Source organism: Myotis brandtii, unplaced genomic scaffold (assembly GCF_000412655.1).
Source record: "Myotis brandtii unplaced genomic scaffold, ASM41265v1 scaffold782, whole genome shotgun sequence".
Taxonomy (NCBI): domain Eukaryota; kingdom Metazoa; phylum Chordata; class Mammalia; order Chiroptera; family Vespertilionidae; genus Myotis; species Myotis brandtii.
This window is the reverse complement of record NW_005371138.1, coordinates 2,781,642-2,803,288: the sequence shown is the minus strand read 5'-3', so window position 1 is coordinate 2,803,288 and position 21,647 is coordinate 2,781,642. Positions and strand designations below refer to the sequence as shown.

The 21,647-nt window shown below is 39.0% G+C and overlaps 2 protein-coding genes across 5 annotated transcripts in view; one reads left to right on the top strand and one right to left on the bottom strand.

Moving 5' to 3' along the window:
• Window positions 1-18,720, bottom strand: part of GTF2H1 (general transcription factor IIH, polypeptide 1, 62kDa) — a 33,586-nt gene extending 14,866 nt beyond the window's left edge. The window contains exons 1-8 of one of the 4 annotated variants that reach the window (XM_014530885.1): window positions 18,212-18,717; window positions 16,185-16,330; window positions 10,491-10,659; window positions 7,035-7,227; window positions 5,891-6,056; window positions 4,667-4,760; window positions 2,846-2,995; window positions 2,639-2,718 (exon numbers count right to left, since the gene is read on the bottom strand). In XM_014530885.1, the coding sequence (XP_014386371.1) occupies window positions 2,639-2,718; window positions 2,846-2,995; window positions 4,667-4,760; window positions 5,891-6,056; window positions 7,035-7,227; window positions 10,491-10,644 (837 nt within the window). In that variant the 5' untranslated portion in view covers window positions 10,645-10,659; window positions 16,185-16,330; window positions 18,212-18,717. Of the gene's footprint in view, window positions 1-2,638; window positions 2,719-2,845; window positions 2,996-4,666; window positions 4,761-5,890; window positions 6,057-7,034; window positions 7,228-10,490; window positions 10,660-16,184; window positions 16,331-18,211 lie in introns of all 4 variants that reach the window. The other 3 variants (XM_014530886.1, XM_014530887.1, XM_005883326.2) reach the window with 3 other exon arrangements.
• A 92-nt stretch (window positions 18,721-18,812) lies between these two features.
• Window positions 18,813-21,647, top strand: part of HPS5 (Hermansky-Pudlak syndrome 5) — a 35,544-nt gene continuing 32,709 nt past the window's right edge. The window contains exon 1 of the mRNA XM_005883330.2: window positions 18,813-18,835. The gene's annotated coding sequence lies outside the window, so the exon portion shown is untranslated. The remainder of the gene's footprint in view (window positions 18,836-21,647) is intronic.

Below are 21,647 nucleotides of genomic sequence, written 5' to 3'. Positions count from 1 at the left end.
GAGCAAGTGAGTCCATGGTATGTTCTTTAACTGAGATAGGGAAGACCCAGGAAGAAATGGTTTATGATGATGGGAATCAAAAGCTCCATTTTGGATATGTTACATTCAGATGTCTGTGAAATATCTAAGGGAAGATATCAAGTAGCCAGTAGGATATATGATTTTGGAGTTCTGGAATTGACAGACCAGTGCTATTTGGGATTCATCATTACATATTTAGTATTTCAAGCAAAGGCATGTAGAGAATGTATTCAGGAGGAGGCCCAAAGACAATATCCTGGGACAGTAACAACTAGAGGATGACAGGGAAAGAGGCACCAATGAAAAAAGGAATCAACCAACATTTCTTTTTTTCTTTTAAAAAAAATATTTTTATTGATTTCAGAGAGGAAGGGAAGGGAGAGGGAGAGATAGAAACATCAATGATGAGAGAAAATCACTGATTGGCTGGCTCTTGCACACACCAGACTGGAGATTGAGCCCTCAACCTGGGCATGTGCCCTGACCGGGAATCGAACCATGACCTCCTGGTTCATAGGTCGACACTCAATCACTGAGCCACTCCGGCTGGGCAACCAACATTTCTATTAAGATTATACATCCATACAATGGAATATTATGCAGGCACTAAAAAAATGTAGATAACAATAACACCTATGACTTATTGGACACATACTTTGTACTAGGATCTCTTAAGTCTTGTAGCAATCCTATCAGGCCAGTTCTTCCCATCCCCGCCTGCATTTTAAAAACTGAAATACTGTGTAAGTTTAAGGAGTACGATGTATTGATTTTATTTGAATATTGTAATATGATTGCTATGAGGTTAACACCTCTGTCATTGTTACATAATTATCATTTCTTTGTTTGTGGTGAGGACATTTAAGATCTAGTTTCTTAGCAACTCTGAAATTTATACTACGGTATTGTTAACTGTGCTGTGCATTAGAACTCCAGAACTTATTTATCTACTAGTTTCAAAGTTTGTACCCTTAAACAACACCTCCCTAATTATCTACCGTCAGTACTATTAACCTCATTTTATAAGAAAACTGGACTTAGAAGTGTTAAAAAAAAGACAGAGTCTGATCCATGTAATGTTTTTTAAATATATTTTTATTGATTTCAGAGAGGAAGAGAGAAACATCAATGATGAGAGAGAATCATTGATCGGCTGCTTCCTGCATGCTGCTAGTGGAGATCGAGCTGCAACCCAGGCATGTGCCCTGACTGGTAATCAAACCCGGGACCTCTTGGTCCATGGGACAACGTTCAATCCATTGAGGCACCACAGCCAAGTGCTAATTTGGTTTTAAAGTGTATAAACTTAATGATTATGGTATATTTAGCTTAGAGTGATATTGGTAATAGGCAAAGTGAAGAAGTTACACATATGCATGTAAAAATATACCATCTTTTCATAAAAAAAAAAGCCCTAAAATGTCTTTTCTCATCACATTAAGTAAGCTGTAATCTCTAAGCTTCCCTAAACTTCATTTTGTCAGGATGATTAAGAGGGTCCTATTTGTAAGCTGTTGAGAATCAACAAGGAAGTGACTGAGTGCTAAGAATCACCGAGAAAAAGCTGAATTTCATTATGGAAAAGACTCACACGCGCACCAAAATTTATATTCTATTAATATGTAATTTAGGCTATAGGACAAAATTTTAACATGGGTTTTCTCAATTGGTGAGTAAATACACTAACTTAAAATTAGAGGAAAAGTTAGGGGCAAAAAAAGATAGGTAGGTGGGAGCATGTATATATAGCCAGCAGAAAAGGAGCCAAAAAATGGGCAAGAAAATTACAATATAAGAGTGTGAGAAGAATAACTGAGAAGGCAGTTTCCTCTTACTCCAGAAGAGAGAGATAGGTAGCTGTGACTAGAAGATATAACCTCATTTTCTATAACTGGATAAGTATGCAAATCTAGAGTTATGATGCTAAGGTAGGTAGCTCATATTTGAATGTGTGCCAGTTGAAACATATTAGGAATAGTGTGGGTAAGGATCATGAGTGAGTTCATGGTGGGTAAATAATGGGCAATCAGCAAAAGCTTACCTTTTCCTTGTCTATTAATATTTATCCACATTACTAGAGACTGTTAGCTAGAGCATAAAGCCAGACTCATCAATATGTTAAGCTTTCATTATTACCTAGAGCAGTGGTTCTCAACCGTCTGGCCCTTTAATTACAGTTCCTCATGTTGTGACCCAACCATAAAATTATTTTCGTTGCTACTTTATAACTGTAATGTTGCTACTGTTATGAATCGTAACGTAAATATCTGATATGCAGGATGGTCTTAGGGGAACCCTGTGAAAGGGTCGTTCGACTGCCAAAGGGGTCGCGACCCACAGGTTGAGAACCGCTGATCTAGAGACTTGTTGATTAGAGAGCTAGAAAATTCTTTTAAAGTTTTAGCAACTCATACAGGAATTTGTTTTCCGAGCAATTTTAATAGTGAACAGTACTACTGAAAAGCACTTCTGATAAATCATTCCAGATAACAGTATTTTGTTTGATTTACATTCTCACAAGTAAAACATCCTCATGTAAGGCAATTTTAGAATTATAAAAATGTTGAAGACTAGGAAAAGACTGTGTTCTCTCATAAATCCTTCTACTATAACTTACCTCATCTAATGGTTTATCTTCCAAAGCTGTCAAATCAAGTAGTGGGTTTTTCACTCCTAAGGAAACCATTGTTTTTAACCCTAGAAAATAAATGAAATAAAGTCGATCAAGTCTTACCTTTCTCAGAAATTAAAACACTCACTAACATCACTAATAAGTAGAGACCAGAAAAATAAATGATAGAGTGTGTCAGGGGTAAACAGTTACCTTTTTCATCTATTTTGGCACATTCCGCAAACAGGTCCTTTGACCCTGTATTCAGCCGGTCCCTGTGAAAATAATGGGACTGAAAAAAACGTGTCCAGAATTCCTTTTCTGTCATGCTGTGGGGAACATTTTCTACATATTTCATTTTTACTGTGGAAGAAAAACCATAATGGTTACATGCTGCATTTCCATTTCTTAAAACCTCAAATTAGTTGAAATATAAACTAATAGCAAAAACTAGATTATAAAACTGTTCAACTATATATTCTGTATACAATAATCTAATTATAAATATGAAATACAACTTGAGAAATAAGATGAGGTACTACCTTTACGAATCTTAACAATTACAAACAAAACCTTATTTTGTACCAAGAGATTTGACAAGTTTTAATAATAGTACCTACTTCATAGGGTATCTATTTATATAAAAGCCTAACTGATCATCGCAACTGAACAGACGACCGAACAGGCTGTGTGGGGCAACCTGGCCGGCAGAGGGGTAGTGAGGGACGACCAAAAGACGGAGCAGTAGGCTGTGTGGGGCGACCCGGCCAGCAGGGGGTTTAGTGAGGGGCGACCAAATGAGCGAGCAGCAGGCTGCGTGGGGCGACCCAGCCAGCAGGGGGGTTAGTGATGGGTGACCAAACGACCAAGCAGCAGGCTGCATGGGGCGACCAGGCCGGCAGAGGAGTTAGTGAGGGGCAACCAAACAACTGACCAGCAGGCTGTGTGGGGCCACCAGACCAGCAGTGAGGGGCGACCAAACGACTGAACAGCAGGCTGCATGGGGCGACCAGGCGCAGGTGGGTGAGTTGGGGATGATCAGGCCAGCAGACAGAGGCAGTTAGGGGTGATCAGGCTGGCAGGGGGGCAGTTAGGGGCGATCAGGCAGGCAGGCAGGTGAGGGGTTAGGGGCCAGTGGCCCAGGATTGTGAGAGGGGTGTCTGACTGCCAGGCCTAAACTGGCAGTCGGACATCCCCCGAGGGGTCCCAGATTGTGGAGGGTGCAGGCTGGGCTGAGGGGACGTCTCCGCCCCCGTGCACAAATTTTGTGCACTGGGCCTCTAGTTTGTGATAACTAAATGAGTCAATATAAATAGAGGCTTTAGAATGGTGTCTGGCACACCATAATGTTATTATCAGAAAGATATGCAAATAATTATATTATAACGTGATAACTCTGAGGCAGACACAGGCACTACAGAAGGCGAGGGGGCTCATATCTATCTGAAGAAGTCAGAGGTGGTAATGAGGCAATGCTTGAGCTGAGTCCTGTGGGAGAGGTATGTTTCCTAAGGACTAAAGGTGCACGAGTGAGGAAGTGTGAAGAACAGCATATGGCTTAAGAGAGCACTGGTTGGTTAAAAAATGACTAAAGCAGTGACTCTCAACCTTGGCTGCACATCATAAATCACCAGAGCTGGGGTGATCCTATTAGGATGGTTTCTGCAAGGGAAAAGATTATGTTAGAAAGGTCGCTCTGGAGGAAGTATAAAGGATGATTTGAGTTAGTGCTCTAGAGACTCATTTATTGATGCCTCTGGAGGATGTCATCTTGCTCAGGTATGGTTAAGGGGAAATCAAGTTTAAGAACTACTGATGGACAGAATGGGGAAGTCATCATACCAATTAATTGATGATAATACACTATATACTAAAACCCTTAATATCTACCACATGTCAAAACTAGGTACAGTACTTCACATATTTTGTTGTACTTGATCAAGAATAAAAGTAAACTTTTTGTTTTTCATTGAAATATTACTGAATTCATCCAAATAAATATTTTAACTATCTGAAAGAAGTGATTCGTCTTACCTGCGGGATAGGTCCTAAATATGGACTCAATAATATCAGAGGTTAAATTATATCTCAGACCATTACATCCATCTGTTTGGGGCCGGACATCAGCCTAAAATAATGAATATATATTAATTAAAATACCGGGGAAAGATGTTAAACACACAACAGACACTGGACCAAGGTGGAAAAACAGATTTTCTGAACACGTTACAGAGGCAAAGGAAGTCCTCACCTTTACTTTTGCAGAGAGACAAAGAAGCCTGGCCTGTTTCATATAATCTTAGTGACCTATAAAATCTGCTTCCTTGAAAATCCTACATGGTCAAACAGGCATGTTTATGTGTGGCCAAAAACAGATGGGTATAGGAGCTTTATCATAAACTTTTACAGTTACCAAAATTATAACATACTTTACTTACTAAATAAACAAATATTATCTGACTAGTTTATTTAAGAAAGGCCTAATTAATACTAAGCACACAGAAAGATGCCAAACATATAATTCGTATTCAAATTTTTGTTAAATGTGTAAATACTGCTTTTGTTCCACCAGAGTAGAGACATTTTCTAATTCTACATGTAAGGTACTCCCAATTTTTCTCTAAGATACATTTGATAACCCTTACTTTTTCTATACTATGATAGTCACTATACATTTAACTTTTTTTTAAAAATATATTTTATTGATTTTGTACAGAGAGGAAGGGAGAGGGATAGTTAGAAACATCAATGAGCGAGAAGCATCGATCAGCTGCCTCCTGCACGCCCCCTACTGGGGATGTGCCCGCAGCCAAGGTACATGCCCTTGACCGGAATCGAACCTGGGACCCTTCAGTCCGCAGGCTGACGCTCTATCCACTGAGCCAAACCGGTTAGGGCCATTTAACTTTTATTGTAAGTAAAATATAGCAACCATAAAAAAGTTATCAGAAAGCCCTAAATTTAAAAGTAATAGGGGAAATAAATATTAGTCCAATGGCTAAAAGATTCTTTTAAAAGTCCATTTGATTACCAGCAAGTTAGGGTCAAGTCCAGAAACCAAGAAAAATAGCAAAAATATAAATTAAAAAAATACTGTATGTATTTAAAAATATTTTAAAAGACCATGAATATGGAAATGCCCATGAATTTACTTCAAGGAAATACTAAAATTTATCAAAGAAATGGCATTGTTAACACACAATCAGGGTTTTCCTTAACCTCCGCCCCCCTTTTCAGAAATCTAGAAGGGTCACATACCAGAAATGCTGCAGAAATGCCAACATCCTGCTTATGATTGGATGTGGAAGAACTTTCTGTTGAGTTCACATTTAAACGATTGGCCCAGAACTCCTCAGCACTGATCACTTGACTCACAACAAGGTCTTTATAAAGCTGAAACAAAACAGGATCTTCTTGCAGCATCCTGGGGATAGAACATTGAATATACTGAACTTCATAGAACAAAACACCATTTAGGTAACATGTTAAAGACTTTAACACAAAATACTGAAACACACAACTTTCATTTTGTGATGATTGAGCAGCAGCAGGTCATTTTGTTCATTTGTTAATAATTAAAAGCAAAAACAAAACAAAATAAAAAAACCCCAAAACTACTCCACATTTTTGGAGGAACAAATAAAGTGGAGATAAATGGAAGTTTGAAGAAGCAAAGACTAAAACTCTTTGAGGGCATGGATATGGTCTTATTCATCTTTATATCCCAGTGATACAAAGGTCATTGTATCTGTATTTGTATTGCACTGTATTCTTTTTTACAAATAAAGGTGAATGGAGAAGAGGAAGCATGCTTAAGATTTTCCAGCAACAAATTTTTCATGGTGATAAGCACTTGGAGTCATAGCACAGATGGCTGAGAGACTGGTGATGGAATTCATCTTATCAGAAATTCTCATCATTTTACATGCTTTCTCAAGTTTTTTTTTCAATAAAAAGATTTTAAGTATAACAATATTACCAAAACTGTACTGACATAGTATATCACAAAATCAATTTTTTAACAGTATAATTTCCTTCAGGTTTCTTATTCATAAACACACTTCTAATGGTTTAGTATCTTTTCTGTGAAGAGAACTGGGAAAAGAAATTAAGGAACCTTGGCACCTTTGAATCTCAGTTCTGTTCCTAATCAGATGTTAGGTTTCAGGCAGTTAATTTAACATCTGAGTTTAAACATTCTCATTTGCCCATAGCTAAATAGCTAGTAAGAAGCTAAAGTTAAAAAAAAAACCAAAACACACACACACAGAGGTAAAGATACCACAGCTATATTTTTCTATATTATACTATCAAAGTACAAGAGATGATAAATAGCAAGCTATTACTCTATGAGATCGGAGAGAACCTAGTTCTTCAAAAGGCTACTCTTTTCCTCCTTCACCTGTTTTTCTCTTCAAGTTCTTTATTAGCTTTCCTCTTGAATTTGGGCAGCAGCTGCTGGAGAAGGTCTTTCACTGCATCTCGCTCTTTGACTGCTGTGCTTTCATTGGAAAAATGGAAGTTAGTTGTGTCCCCTGCATGCAGAACCAGGTGAAGCTGAATTTTAGCTTTTCCTTCTGGACTGATTTTCTGACCTAAAAGGAAATATGAGGTTAATTAGATGACATACACATTGTGGAAACTGCCATACAACAGGTTACTTACTTTGCAGAAATGCACTCTTCTTAAATAATCCAGAGCACGGTTCAACAAATTCATTGCTAACAATCTGCTTCCTCCTTTAGTATTCTTTTTGTGCGGCACTTCTCACCCATGGCTTCCACCTCCAGATACTAAAGAGCTTTTATTTCCATTCAACTGAGGCAGATATCGTTAAAGCTTCCTAAACAGTCAAGTAGGAGTCCCAAATCCACCCTGAACAGCTACCTCCAATTAACATTATCATTAATAAAAATGATTTGTCATGATTCAAAAAACTCCAAAACACAACCCATGGTTTACTTACTAGTTGCAAAGGAAGATATGAAATTTTACATTTGAGAGATTTGGTGTCACCACTTTAATCGAGTGATCAAAGCAGGACAACCTGACACAACAGGCTTTCTGAGGTGACAGAATAGGATGTAACCACCACCCTTACAAGTTAAGACAATTAGGCATAATCATAATGTGTGATATTCTACAACCCTATACTCAGAGAAGAGGCTAAAGAACTACAATTATAGCCCGGCCAGTGTGGTTGAGCGTGGACCTATGAACCAGGAGGTCATGGTTCAACTCCTGGTCAGGGCACATGCCTGGATTGTGGGCTCAATCCCCAGTGGGGGGTGTGCAGGAGACAGCCAATCAATGATTCATTCTCTCTCATTATTGATGTTTCTTCTCTCACTCCCTCTTCCCTGAAATCAATTATACACACACACACACACACACACACACACACACACACACACACACACACATATGGATATAAGAACTATAATGATATACATGAATCTAGATTGAATATTGGTTTAAAAAATCACATTTCTAAAAGCATTACTGGGACAATATGGGAAATATAAAATGGCCTGAATATTAAAATTTTTATGGTGTGATATTATAAGCAGTCAAAGTATACATAAACAATAAAGCAAATATGGCAAACTAGTAACTGTACTTTTTTTGTTAATCCTCATCCATGGATGATATTTTTCCATTGATTTTTAGAGAGAGTGGAAGGGAGGGGGAGAGACAGAGAAAGATTGATGTGAAAGAGACACATCGATTGGTTGCCTCTCACACACGGCTCCAGGATCAAGCCTGCAGCTCCCTATCCTCAGTCTGCAGGCTCTATCCACTGAGCCAATCTGGCTAGGGCAATAACTACTATTTAGGTGGGATATGTTATATAGTATATGTTGTACCATTCTTTAAAATTTTCTAAATGGGTGACTCATGGTAGTATGAACATGCTGCCTAGAATTCTCAGCCCTAACCAATTTTTTTTCAATGAAGATGCTGCTTCCAGACCAACAGTTCAGATGAAGTATCTTATTGTCAGCAGCAGCAATATGAAATAATTTACACTGTCAGCCAGCTTGTCCCTGTATCCAATTCCTCCAAAACAATCACCCCTACGCTTCTTTTCTCAGTCACGGCTTTATCCTTGCTCTAGCTTAGCTCTTGCCTCTGAGAGGCCTAATTTTGAAGTTGTTTTTTTTTTTAAACAAGATTAACTGCTAAATTTCACCTTAGTAATCTATTATTGATAACTTTCAATAGTTTCAGAAATGGGCATTCTATCAATAATTCACCTTAAAATGAAAAAATGATCTGGTGCAGATCTAGGTTTTGGTATGTGTTCTCCTCCCCAATAGCCTAGAATTGTGGAGACACAGGAGGTAGGCATATTCTTTATTGCACACTGGGGATATGAGTGTGTTTTACAAATCTATTAAGGGCTAGCGTGCTAATACAGGAAGTTCTTAATTTATGAGTCTATTGTAGTACAAATGATAGTCTGTAAGACTATTATCAGGAACTTGGTGAGGCATTTTTCCACAGAAACAAAGTTTTATAAGGAAGTAACGCTACCAGGATAGTGGACAAAGACTGGATATTTTAGGCAGTACTGAATTATGATAGGTTTTAAATAGTATTTCCTTTTGAAATTAAGATTCTAAATTATTTCAATGGAGAAAGATGAAGATCTTGGCCATTTCCAGCAACAAGTAGAGATCCTTGGGCAACTGTTCATACAACACAAAGGACATTTGTAAACCGAGCACTTCTAAGTTGAAGGTTGTCTATTTTTCGAGGTGTCATGTTTCTTGAAATTTACGCAAAATTTTATCCAGGTGAAGAATTTTATATCCAGGAAAAAAAATAAATCCATATTAATAGTCACAGTTAAGATAACCACAATTTGTCAAGGACTTTGTTGCCCAGACTTCCTTGGAGTCACTCTTATACAAGATCTTTAGCTAGGTGAACTGCAGAACTCCCTATCAGAGTAAAGGTCCTAAATCTCAGGATTCGCTTGGTGTTTTTAAACCTAATTATTATTGAGCCATCGAGTACGGAACCTTTTGGGTAATATTTCAAAGTTATTCTTGCTAATTTGGAAAGAGAAAAAGAAAAAGAATATAAAAATAATATGCTCTGTATTTCTCTCATCTATAGTCAGTATAAAATTGAATATCTTCTCAACAGACGATAGCCACAGAACTAAAAATTAATTAGACAACTTGCTTAAATGATACAATTTTATTAAAGGGCAATCTGGTATCATCTATCAACATTTTAAGTGCATGAACCATTTGAACCAGTAAACCCAGTGCAGAGATGTATCCCATACATCATACATACAACCTCACAAAGGTATTAGTACACAGATCTATACAACATTATTTGCAACAACAAAATTCTAGAAACTTCCTAAATGTCCTTCAACAGAGGACTGGTTAAATACATAATTGTATATCCATTTGGTGAAGGTATATATAGCCCAGCCGGTGTAGCTTAGAGGTTGAGCATTGACCTATGAACCAGGTGGTCACAGTTCGATTCCTGGTCGGAGCACATGCCCAGATTGTGGGCTTGATTCCGTGTGGACATGCAAGAAACATCATTGATGTTTCTCTCTCTCTCTCCCTTCCTCTCTGTAATCAATAAAAATTTATTTAAAAAAAAAAAGATATACAGATACCTTTACATGTGGTAGATTTACATATGTAAAGTTTTACATATATACACATTCTATTAAGTGCAAAAGGCAGTTTATAAAATAATATATATTCAGTAATCCCACTTTGTAATTATTTTTATGTGGTTGATTTTTTTTGGACATTAAAATAAAAAACCCACAAAGATTTTTAAAAGCAATCTTCTAAAATTACTAAGAAATATGACTTACATTTAATATCTCCATACATATGGCTGATTGTAAATCTATCTTTGCCTTCAGGTGCCCAAGCAATTCTTTCAGCCATGAGGTATAGAGCTCCATCCTGCTTCTTTTGACGCACCTTCTTTACAATCAGCAAGACTTCTTCAGATGAAGTTGCCATGATGGCTAGAAGGTGCTAATGGAGACAAAAAGAGTTCACATCTCAGTTAGGGCCTGATTTATTGACTTCTAAAGTCCCTTCCAAATCTAAAACCCAAACTAATAATGAGGGGGGAAAATCTCTTCCTTCATTCAAAGTTGAAAATACAATTATATGGCATTATTCCTTAAAATAAAATTTTTTTTCATACTATCGGTATGAATTTACATAACAGTTTATAACATTTGGCAGTTATAACATTTTCAAACCATTCCCACATATGCTAATCAGAGTATTTTCAAATTATTTTTATTTTTCCCAGTTATATTCTTAAAATCTTAAAATGTATGATTTGACTACAAATGTGGTCTTTTATGTAATCTATATTTAGAATTATAGAACTTCAGAATTACACAGGAGTCTAATAAATATTTAGTTCAAATTGTTTCAACTGAAACAACTAAGGGCCACAGGCTTTCTGTGACTACTCCAGAACCATTCCCAGAGCTGAAACCACATGCACATTTCCTAATTCTTGGTCTAGGTTTCGTCCAGTATGCTTGAAAAATGTAAAACTGAGTCAAAAAATTTTTTTCTCCTTTTTATTATTCAAAATGTTACAGATAATGGCACTGCATTTTGGACTATAATAGTCAAATCAAAGATTGTCTTCCTAACTACAATCTTGTTTTCTTATTACTAAATAAAAAGTATTAAAATAGCAGCTGTGAAGAGAAAACAGAGAAATAGGGCTGTCAGATACAATATAAGATGCTCAGGTAAATTTACTTTTCAGATAAACAAATTTTTAGCTAAACTATTTCCCAAAAATCAAATTTATTAAATCATTATTTGTTGTCTATCTAAAATTCAAACTTAACTGAATTTTGTGTATTTTTATTTGCTACATTTGGCATCACTTTATAGATTCTAAAAGGCTGGGGGCAGCTCCTGTGTTGAGCGTCTGCCCCCTGGTGGTCAGTGAGCATCACAGCGATCGGTCATTCTGCCAGTCAGTCTATTTGCATATTAGGCTTTTATTATATAGGATTAACATGCACTTTCATGAAGATGATGCTTTACAATAATTTACAGTATCAACTTTTCTGCCCCCAAAAACCTCCAAATAAACAAAACCATTTCATTAAGTTTCACAGTGCAAAAATTCTTGTCATTTGCTGTTTTCTACTTTTTCTTCTCTATTGGTTCTCCTGTTTCTACCTTGTGCTATTTATTTGGTTAATCCTCACCCAAGGATACTTTTCCCATTGATTATTTTTTTTTAAATAACAAGTGGATGTTTTTTTCTTTTTCTTTATCGATTAAGGTATTACATGTGTCCTCATCCCCTCATTGCCCCCCAACCCCCCCACTCATGCCCTCACCTCCCTGGTGTCTGTGTCCATTGCTTAGGCTTATATGCATGCATACAAGTCCTTTGGTTGATTTCTCCCCCTTACCCCCACCCTTCCCTACCTTCCCTCTCCACTGATTTTTTTTTTAAGAGAAAGTGGGAGGGAGTGGGGAGACAGAAACATCAATGTGAGAGAAACATCAATGTGGTTGCCTCCCACATGTGCCCCGACAGGCTGGGAATCGACTCTGCAACTGAGGTACATGCCCTTGATCAGACTCAAACCTAGGATTCTTCAGTCTGCAGGCCAACACTCTAACCTAGTGGTTCTCAACGTGGGGCACACGCTCCATGGGGAGGCAATTCGAGAATGAGTTATTAACAGTGAATTTTTTGCACTTCTTATGGTTCTTGGGGCCTGAGTTATTAACAGTGAATTTTTTGCATTTCTTATGGTTCTAGGGACCTCGTATACAGCATATAAATATATATTGTGACATATTTATGTATTTCAGTTCTCTATTATGTTTTGAAAACGTTGCTATTTTTCATATCATTTCATATTATTATTATTTTTTAACAATTTCTTAGTGATTTCTTTCTTAGTAATTCAACTGTCCTTTTGTTTTTTTATTTTTCTCTTTCATGGGTGCCATGTTCTTTGGAAGTTTGTTTAAACCAAGTTAATGGCCTTTTAGGCTTCCTCCACATGAATAGGAGTTCAATTTTTGAATATTAAGAATTATATGTCACAGGGATATCAGGATTTTAGAAATGCTTAGGTGGGGCATGGCCAAAAAAAGGTTGGGAACCATTGCTCTAACCACTGAGTGAACTGGCTAGGGCTATTTTATGCTTTTTAGAAGTATGTTCATCTTTTTAATGACTCCTACATCTCTTTCCCTTCTAGCTTTCTTATTGTTTCCTGGGATGTCATCACCATTGTCCTCATATATGTTAGACCATTTTATTGCCATATCTAGCTCTGGGTGGGGAGGTTTCGTCTCAGTAGTGTAAGTCTCCAAAGGTGGTGCAGTTTGACTTCCACATTTTGAATTCCTTTGGAGGCTTCTCAGGTGTCTTGACACTGCCTCTCCCAGTCTGTTGATCAGACTACAGAGAAAGACTGGGCCAGTCATGCTCCAGAATAGCTTATGGGTCCTGGCAGCCACTGTTCTGTCTTGTTCCCACAACCACCCACTGCCTTTGCAGGATCCAGGGCCCTGGGACTGGTCTCCTCCAGCTGGTTGTTTTCCTCCTTGTTAGAGAAGCTTGAGGTGCTGCTTCCATAAGCCTCAAAAGAGCTCAGAGGGTCCTTCTCCTCAGTCAACATGACAGCAATATGCCACGACCCAAAAGTGAAAATTTAATACTTAATATTTCAGGTGCCACTTTCTCCATCTTTTAACAATCAAATGTCTTCAAATGCTCTCCATATCTTTGAGAGTCATTTGTATATATGGCTAATTTGTTACCTAGGAAACAGCCTGGTGACCTCCCACCTTTCTCCTAAATCCTGGGAATCTTAAATACCCAACACAAATGCTAGAGGTTTGAGTGTGAATGTCTGGAATATGAGGCCAAAAAGGACTCTGAGGAAAGATCCCATGATTGATAGTGATGAAAAATGCCACATATATGCCATTTCTGAAGTAATGAATAGTTTTCATTCCCAAAGAAACAATTTAAAATATAATTTTAAAACATTTACTTCTTCCAGCTCTGGAGGGGAAGTTTCTAATTTTAGAGAAGCGAACACATCTAGGTGTCATAATTTGCCCCAAGCAAACAAGAAGCTTTACTGAATTCTTACTATGTCCAGGTATTGGACTAAATTCTTTTTAGGTGTTATCTCATTCAGTTCCCAGGTAACAATCCTGAGACAGGTGCTATTATTAGTTCCATTCTGTGGATAAAGGAAACTGGGTCTGAGAAATCAAGGTATTTTCCCAATACATCAAGGAGTAGGAGAACTGGGTTTCAATCTGGGTCAGACTGACCTTGGAGTTCTACTATGCTATTTTGTGAACATTTAGAATTAGAGGAATGGATATATACCCAATTTAATAGTGGTTACCTACAGTGACAGGATTACAGACGATCTGAAGATACCTTTTGTTTTCTGAATTTCTACAATAAATATATTACTTCGTAATGAGAAAAGTAGTTTTTAAAAATGACTTTGCAGAAAAAAAATGTCTTTGCAAGAGTGTATCCCTATCAAACCATATTTTTGTTAAGGAAACATGGAAAAGTGTTAGGTGTCTTAGTATGGGTAAGAATTAAAACTATTTTCAATTTCTGTAATATATGTGTATCAATTATTTTATTTAGCTTTAAAAATTTAATCCATAAAGGAAAATTTATAACATCTATGGAACCATTAAATACTCTAATATTCATTTTCTAATATTCATTTTAATAAACACGTAAGTATCAACATTTTAATAAGCCTGTCTGTATTATGTAAAATTATACTAATCGAATTTTAGGAAATATGAATTAAAATCTGAGAAAGATGGGAAGGGAGGATAAGCAGATAACTATAAGATAATTTTAAGTATGTTCATATATGGAGGAAAAGCAGTGAGCAAGGACAGTTGATGGTCCCCAGTTAACTGGGCTACAGGCACATAAGTATTAGCTTTGGGGTAAAAAAACTTTTCTGAGATGGAAGGTAAGGAAGAAAAGATGAGTTAAGAGAGAAACTGAAGTGGAGGAAAAATTAGATCAATAGAATTGACTTTATTAGCTACTTTAAATCAATTGGGAAAAATATAGCCTCTTATGTACAGCGTGGGACAAAAGTAGTTTTGCAGTTGTTTGTATGTAAATTAATTAATACAATAATTAATAATAATATAATAAACTTTTTCATACGCACAACTGTAAACAAACTGTTGCCCCACCCTGTATATAGCATGTAAAAACATTTATATGAAGCCTTAGCTAGTTTGTCTCAGTGGGTAGAGCGTCAACCTACAGACTAAAGGGTCCCAGGTTCGATTCCGGTCAAGGGTACATGCCCAGGTTGTGGGCTCGATCCCCAGTGGCAAGCATGCAGGAGGCAGCCAATCAATGATTCTCTCTCATCATTGATGTTTCTATCTCTCTCTCACTCTTCCTTCCTCTCTGAAATAATAAGAAATATAAATATATATATTAAAAAAACCCATTTATATGAAAATCCACTAAGGAGGAACTTTAAAAATAAAGTTTGCTTGTCAAATTTCCCTGGTTATCTGTAGTAATTTTAATTGTACTAGGACCAATTTTAGGAAGTTTAATAGAACCAGTAGGGGTATCAGTAACTTGATTTCTAGACTTTTCTTGAAAATAGTTCCTTGAGTAGCAAAAACTTCCCAGTAGAGTTCTATAAGAGTCACAGAATATTTCATTTATGAGAAATATTGTAGTTACATTTAAACAAATTGGTTTGATGAAGATCTGACTTTACTTAAAAGATTATTTACTTTATGAAATAATCTGCCATGAGACTTCTTTAAATAGCAAGATCCTTTGGTAAAGTCATTAATTCATTTTCAGTGAAATATTTACTTGCCTGAAGCTAAATGTTCATGCCTTGCTCTGAGCCTTTGTACATTCTCCTTCCTTCCCATTAAGTAACCTTTTTTTAAAAAAAATATATTTTATTGATTTTTTACAAAGAGGAAGGGAGAGAGATAGAGAGTTAGAAACATTGATGAGAGAGAAACATAAGTAACCTTTTTTTAAAAAAAATATATTTTATTGATTTTTTACAGAGAGGAAGGGAGAGAGATAGAGAGTTAGAAACATCGATGAGAGAGAAACATCAATCAGCTGCCTCCTGCACATCTCCCACTGGGGATGTGCCCGAAACCCAGGCACATGCCCTTGACCGGAATCGAACCCGGGACCCTTCAGTCCGCAGGCCTACGCTCCATCCACTGAGCCAAACCGGTTTCGGCCCATTAAGTAACTTTTACTCATTTTTTCCCTACTCTAAGCTTCAAAGTTATTAGGCAAGGTCTTCTATTCTTCTCTTTATAGCACTTGTCACAACTATTATTAATTTTTAAAGTAATTATTTTAATGTCGATCTTCCCTTGACACACTGCAAGCTTCATAAAGAAGGGCAGAGACTACTGTATTGTGTTCAGTGCAATACAAGCACCCAGCAGCCTATTTTGGCCTATAGGAAGAGTTTAGTAAATATCTACGATACCTTCTTAAGATCTTTGTTAATAGAAGGATACAATCTTGGTAAAACACAAGAAACCTTTGCACATACATCTGCGGCTAATTCCAGGAAGTACTATTACTTTCTTCTCACAAATCAGAGGATCATTCTTCATAGATTCCAATAACTGGCTTATAAGAAAACAGGGATAGGAAGAAATTGAAAATATTCAGCAGAAATCTTTAAATTACTGCATCTCTATATTTCCATTACCTACATCCCCTTTTCCAATGGCAGAGGTAAATGGGGCAAAAAAAAAAAAAGAAAAAGAAAAAGTAAAAGTAACAAGTGAAACATAAACTCCTTATCACCCTCTAAAAGAGCTGCTGTACCTGCCAGCATACAAAATGGAGATTTGGAATACTGTTTGCCATTAGGCAATCCAAACTTTTTTAAACAACTCAGTATTACAGGGAATAAGACCTTGAAAGTATGTAAAGAGTAACCTAAGTGTATTGTTTTAAGGGTAGTTACACACACAAAGCAGATATTAAGAGGGAATAACTAATGTAGCAATTTTAAGACTGAGCACTTTATCTTACAACAGTACAAGGAGAGGAAGGAGGAGGAAAATGCTACAGAGGAATGCAAGATAGAGGGAAAGACATGCTCATATTAACTCATAAATACTGCAAGCAAGAGGACAATACCAAAATGGAGAGAACAATCGGCTGGCAATCACAGTGGGGAAATGAGGGTCTATTGGATGGCTGACACCGCCACAGCGGTGGTAGGAAAGAGGAAGGAGGAAGGGTACACAAGACGCCTCTCGCAGCAGTAACCCCGAGATAAAAGTGGTCAGAATGCTAGGAAAGCAGAAGGTACGCTTGGCAACGTTCCAATGGTAGGGAAAAAACCAGCAGCACAGGAAAACGGGGCTGAAAGGTGGACAGACCAGTAGGTGAAGACATGCCTCCAGGGCAGTGCACACAGGAAGCAGTCACAACTGACTGGAGCCCATCATTTGGTTCACTGCTTTTAACCGACTCCTGTCTCCCTGCACCCACCTCCCTAGTATTTTTAAAAAGCTGTCTTTACATCTGCACTACCACATGTATTTAATACCACCTAGGAGAGACTCGGTATCACCCATCGATCTGCTGCAATGCTAACAGGTGCACTGGCCCCAAATTCTCCCTCCCTCCTTGCCAAATGCGGGATTCAGGTCTGCTAAAAGGCACACGTTCTCCCCAGAGCCCGGTCCTTCTGAAAGCCGTAGGCCTGATGCTAGAGGTTATCTTCCCTCCTGCGGTGACATTTCCATTTCATCTGTTCTAGTTTTGACTTTGCTTTACACATGAGGATTCCTGGTAAGATTTCATGGGGAGGGATTGTTCCACTTCTTTTTGGAGTCAAAGCACTATGCTTTTGTATGTTTCAAAATTGGATCTTCTAATGGGGAAAAGGTTAATTTTTAAAAATCTCTCCCCCCCTCCCCATTTCACAGGCCCTAAAACGGATGTTTGAGAGTCAATTGGATAAACGTTCTTTAGGCAATAATTACATATCCCCATGTGTTGGTGATCTATTTTTAAGACGATCAAGTCGGGCCCAGTCCAAACCTGGGAGGGGTGTGTGGGCTGGCACACGAGTTAAGGCTTTCAAAGCAGTAGGACTGACAGGCGAAGCACAGCGTGCAGGCACCGAGGCGAAAGCTTTTTCTCTTACAGAAACCGAAAGACTTAACAGCACATTTCCTAACGGGAAGGGCTCCCTTGCGAGGGAGAGGCCTCCACGTCCTTCATTCCCATGAGCCGTCCCACCCCGGCTTTGGGGGAACCTTCTGGTCCCTACTCTCAGTAGAGGGGTAGGCTTCCTGCAGGCAAGTATATTAAGGGTCGCTTCTTCCCCGCTTCAGGATAATAGCGGGCTGCCCGGAATGCAGCGTGGGAGTTGCGGGGACGGCGACAGGGACACAGGAAAAAGGGGCAGAATCCGCGCCGACCAGCGGAATCCCAGGCCTGTCAGCTACTCACCCACCCACTCATTCCCATTCTTTGGTCTAAACTTACCAGGTGGGAGCTGCGGCCCTGGGCAGGGAGTAAGAAAGTGGGATGGGTCCGGTCGAGTTGCGCTGCGCTTCTTAGCGACGCTGCCGGGAAGAGTCTGAAACCCAGTAGCCGCCGCAGCCGCCGCCACCGCCTCTGTTACTGGGGGGTCTCGCCTCCATCGCTGGCTGCGAGAACTCTGAGGGCACGTGACCGGAAGTGCCAAGGCGGGCCGGCGGGGCACGTGACCCCAGAGCACGGCCGCCATGACACCTTCCGCTGGTTCCCTCCCTCCCCCGCCGGAACCCGCCTGGTTTCATTTTCTCTCGCCGGCTTCCAGCGGGGAAGGGTCCCGGGATCCTGGCTGGCTCACCCCTTTGGCCTAGAGTTCCTCCGGTCCCGGTCGGCGCTTTCTCTTCGGCTGGCAGCGGCCCACTAACTGCAGGCCGCAGAGAGCGTAATTGCGATGGCGGACTGAGGGGGAGGGACCACGCGGAAGCAGGGGCGTAGCCCGTCACGTGACGAGGAAGTACCGTTAACTGCGCTGTCCCCCTAGTCCTCGACGCTCCGGGATGACGTAAGCCTGGGCGGGGAGGAGTGAGGGGAGGGGCTACGGGAGAGCCCAGCTTCCTTGTGCCTCGGTGTTCGGTGAGTGTCCGGCGCCCAGCCTGGAGGGACCGTGTGAACCGCTGCAAATTGGGGGCTACTGTCCTGGAGATAGTGGTGCAGGGCTGGGACTTGGATTTGGAAATTGGTTACCGAGGCTCCTTCCCTTAAGAGATGAAGACGGCATTAGAGTTTAGCTGTTAAAGTTAGTAGTTCCGCTAGGCGGGGAGGTTTTCTTGTCGGCAGGGCCTGTCTCCCCCGCGGGTACGAGGCACATTGAGTGCGCGAATGAGTGAGTCGCTATTGCTGTCCGCGGCGAAGAGTTCTCTGATTGTTACTTGTTGGGTGGGAAGACCCAAATCTCCTCCTTTCCCTTCACACAATAACTTTAACGTTTGCTTCCTTTCTTCTCTTTTGCCTCCACTTCCATGCGAAAAAGGGGGTGCTGTGATTTGGATTTGGTGTGAGCAGCAAACGCTGGTTCATTAGCAAAGTGAGTACAGTACTAGGGTGATGAGAGAACTTTTTCTCGATCCTACTACTCGATTGTAGCAACATGGAAAGGTGATTAGGTTTTGGACTCAAGAGAAGTGGATTCTAGTCTCAGCTCCACCTTTAAAACCTCTGTGACCTTGAGCCAGCAAACCCCTCAAGAATTTGTTTCATTAACTTTGGTAAGCGTTTATCACCCCCTTCTGTTGGCTTAGCTTTTTTGCTAGGCTGGAGGTGCGACAGACTTAACAGAAGAACTATTTAAACTTAGGTTTCCAGGAAGATAGGATTTTGTTAGACGAAGGGAGATTCAAGAAACAGCCAATATTAAAATTATGGAGGCACAGAATGTTGACGGAGTGAAAGAGGAACAAAAGATAGCTTCATGTAGTTGGAAAAGAGGAGAGAGGATAGGATGGAAGATGAAGCCGGAGAAATAGGGCTAAGATCATAGTTTCTGTAAGAAGGGTAGCTGTTGAAGGTTTATATGGAGCTTTTTTTAAAAAAAAAAAACAGAAAATTTCACACATAGATAAAAATAGGATAATTTAATGAACCCTCATGTACACATCATCCAACTTTAACAATGATCAGCATTCTACTGTTCTTGTTTGTACAGAGCTTTTCAATTTCTAGGTACTTTTTATAGCCATTGTCACATTTGATTAATAGCAGCTTTCAATTTGAGCTAAATTCTACTCTGTGTAGGTAGGTACTGACCACTTTATGTGAAAATTTCTTTGAGTTGTAGTTGACCACTTGCTCTGTTGAATCGAAGTGTGGTATGGCAATTTTTAAAACACATCTGATGCTATTTTAGGTAGTAAGATAGAAACTTAGTGTCCATATCAAGTAGGTTAGTGTTTCTACTCTATTCTGTTATCTAACTACTTAAGGAGTATTATGTTCAGTTCTAGGCAACACATTTTCGGGTAAACTAAAGTGCCTGTGAGAAGGTTGACCAGAACAGAGAAGAACTGGGACATTGTCATGTAAGAAATGACTGGAAAGCTGGGAATGTTAAATATTTAGAAGACCTGATAACACTTTTCAAATACTGAAGGGTTGTTTTGGAAGAAATAAACTTATTCCCATAAACCAGCGGTTCTCAACCTGTGGGTCGCGACCCCTTTGGGGGTCGACCGACCCTTTGACAGGGGTCGCCTAAGACCATCGGAAAACACATATATAATTACATATTGTTTTTGTGATTAATCACTATGCTTTAATTATGTTCAATTTGTAACAATGAAATTGGGGGTCACCGCAACATGAGGAACTGTATTAAAGGGTCATTGCATTAGGAAGGTTGAGAACCACTGCCATAAACTATAGAATCCACAGTTAGGAATACTTAGTAAATGCTGTAAGTGATCAAGTTTCAACCCAATATTTAGAAAAAGACCTTATAATACTGAGAGCTGGAGAAGTGGAATGGGCAGCTTCAAGAGAGGAAGCATTCCTTTTCCAGTGCTGAAAATGTTTAGAGGTCCAGGTTACAACTAATTTCTGAGTTAGGTGGGTGTATGCACTTTGAATCTTTTTCCACCTTGAGAATTTTGGGAAGTGGGACTTATAGTAAGCCTGAAAGGCTGGGTGTATTTGAATAAGTAGGTGTGGAGGGAAAAGGAGTCATTTCAGGGAGAGAGAAAAGTATAAATTTGGATTTGGCTTAACACTATCACCCAACAACTGCTCTTGAGAACTGATATTGCTTATGCTGTTTCTTTTCCATCCTTATCTCCACTAAGTCTTAAGAACAAAATGGTTTTTTACTCCATTAAATCATAACTTCCAGGACATTCTCTCTTCACTGAGATCAAGGCCAAATGGCCTATCAGCCGCAGTTTGAAGATCACAAGTAGAAGAGATTGATACTGTGGCCTTGATGTCAGTCCTTTCTTCAGGATCTTGTACTGTGGTTTTATCTTTTTCTTGTATCTTCAGATCCTTTCATTTTAGAGACTCTTTTCTTTTAGCTAGTACCTAAACTGTTTTGAGTTTTGCCTGGTCAGAAAGCCAAGAGTTTGTTTTCTTTCCACCAGATTTCTTTAGTAATTGAAAAGGCCTTATCTTTACTTCCTCACCATCCATCCTTCTCACATATCTACTCACAGGACTTCACAGAAATTATGTGATCATCCAACAAATTTTTCAATACCTTTGTTGCCTTCCAAATTAAAATTTGTTCAGGTTCCTTGGTTTGAGATTCAAAGTGTTTTGTAACTTGTTCTTGAATTGCTATTCCAGCTTTATCTTTCATTATTCCATTGCTTGGATCCTGTGTTTCAAACAAAGATTAAACTTATATTCTCCAAACATATTCTATACTAGAGGCCCACTGCACGAAAATTCATGCACT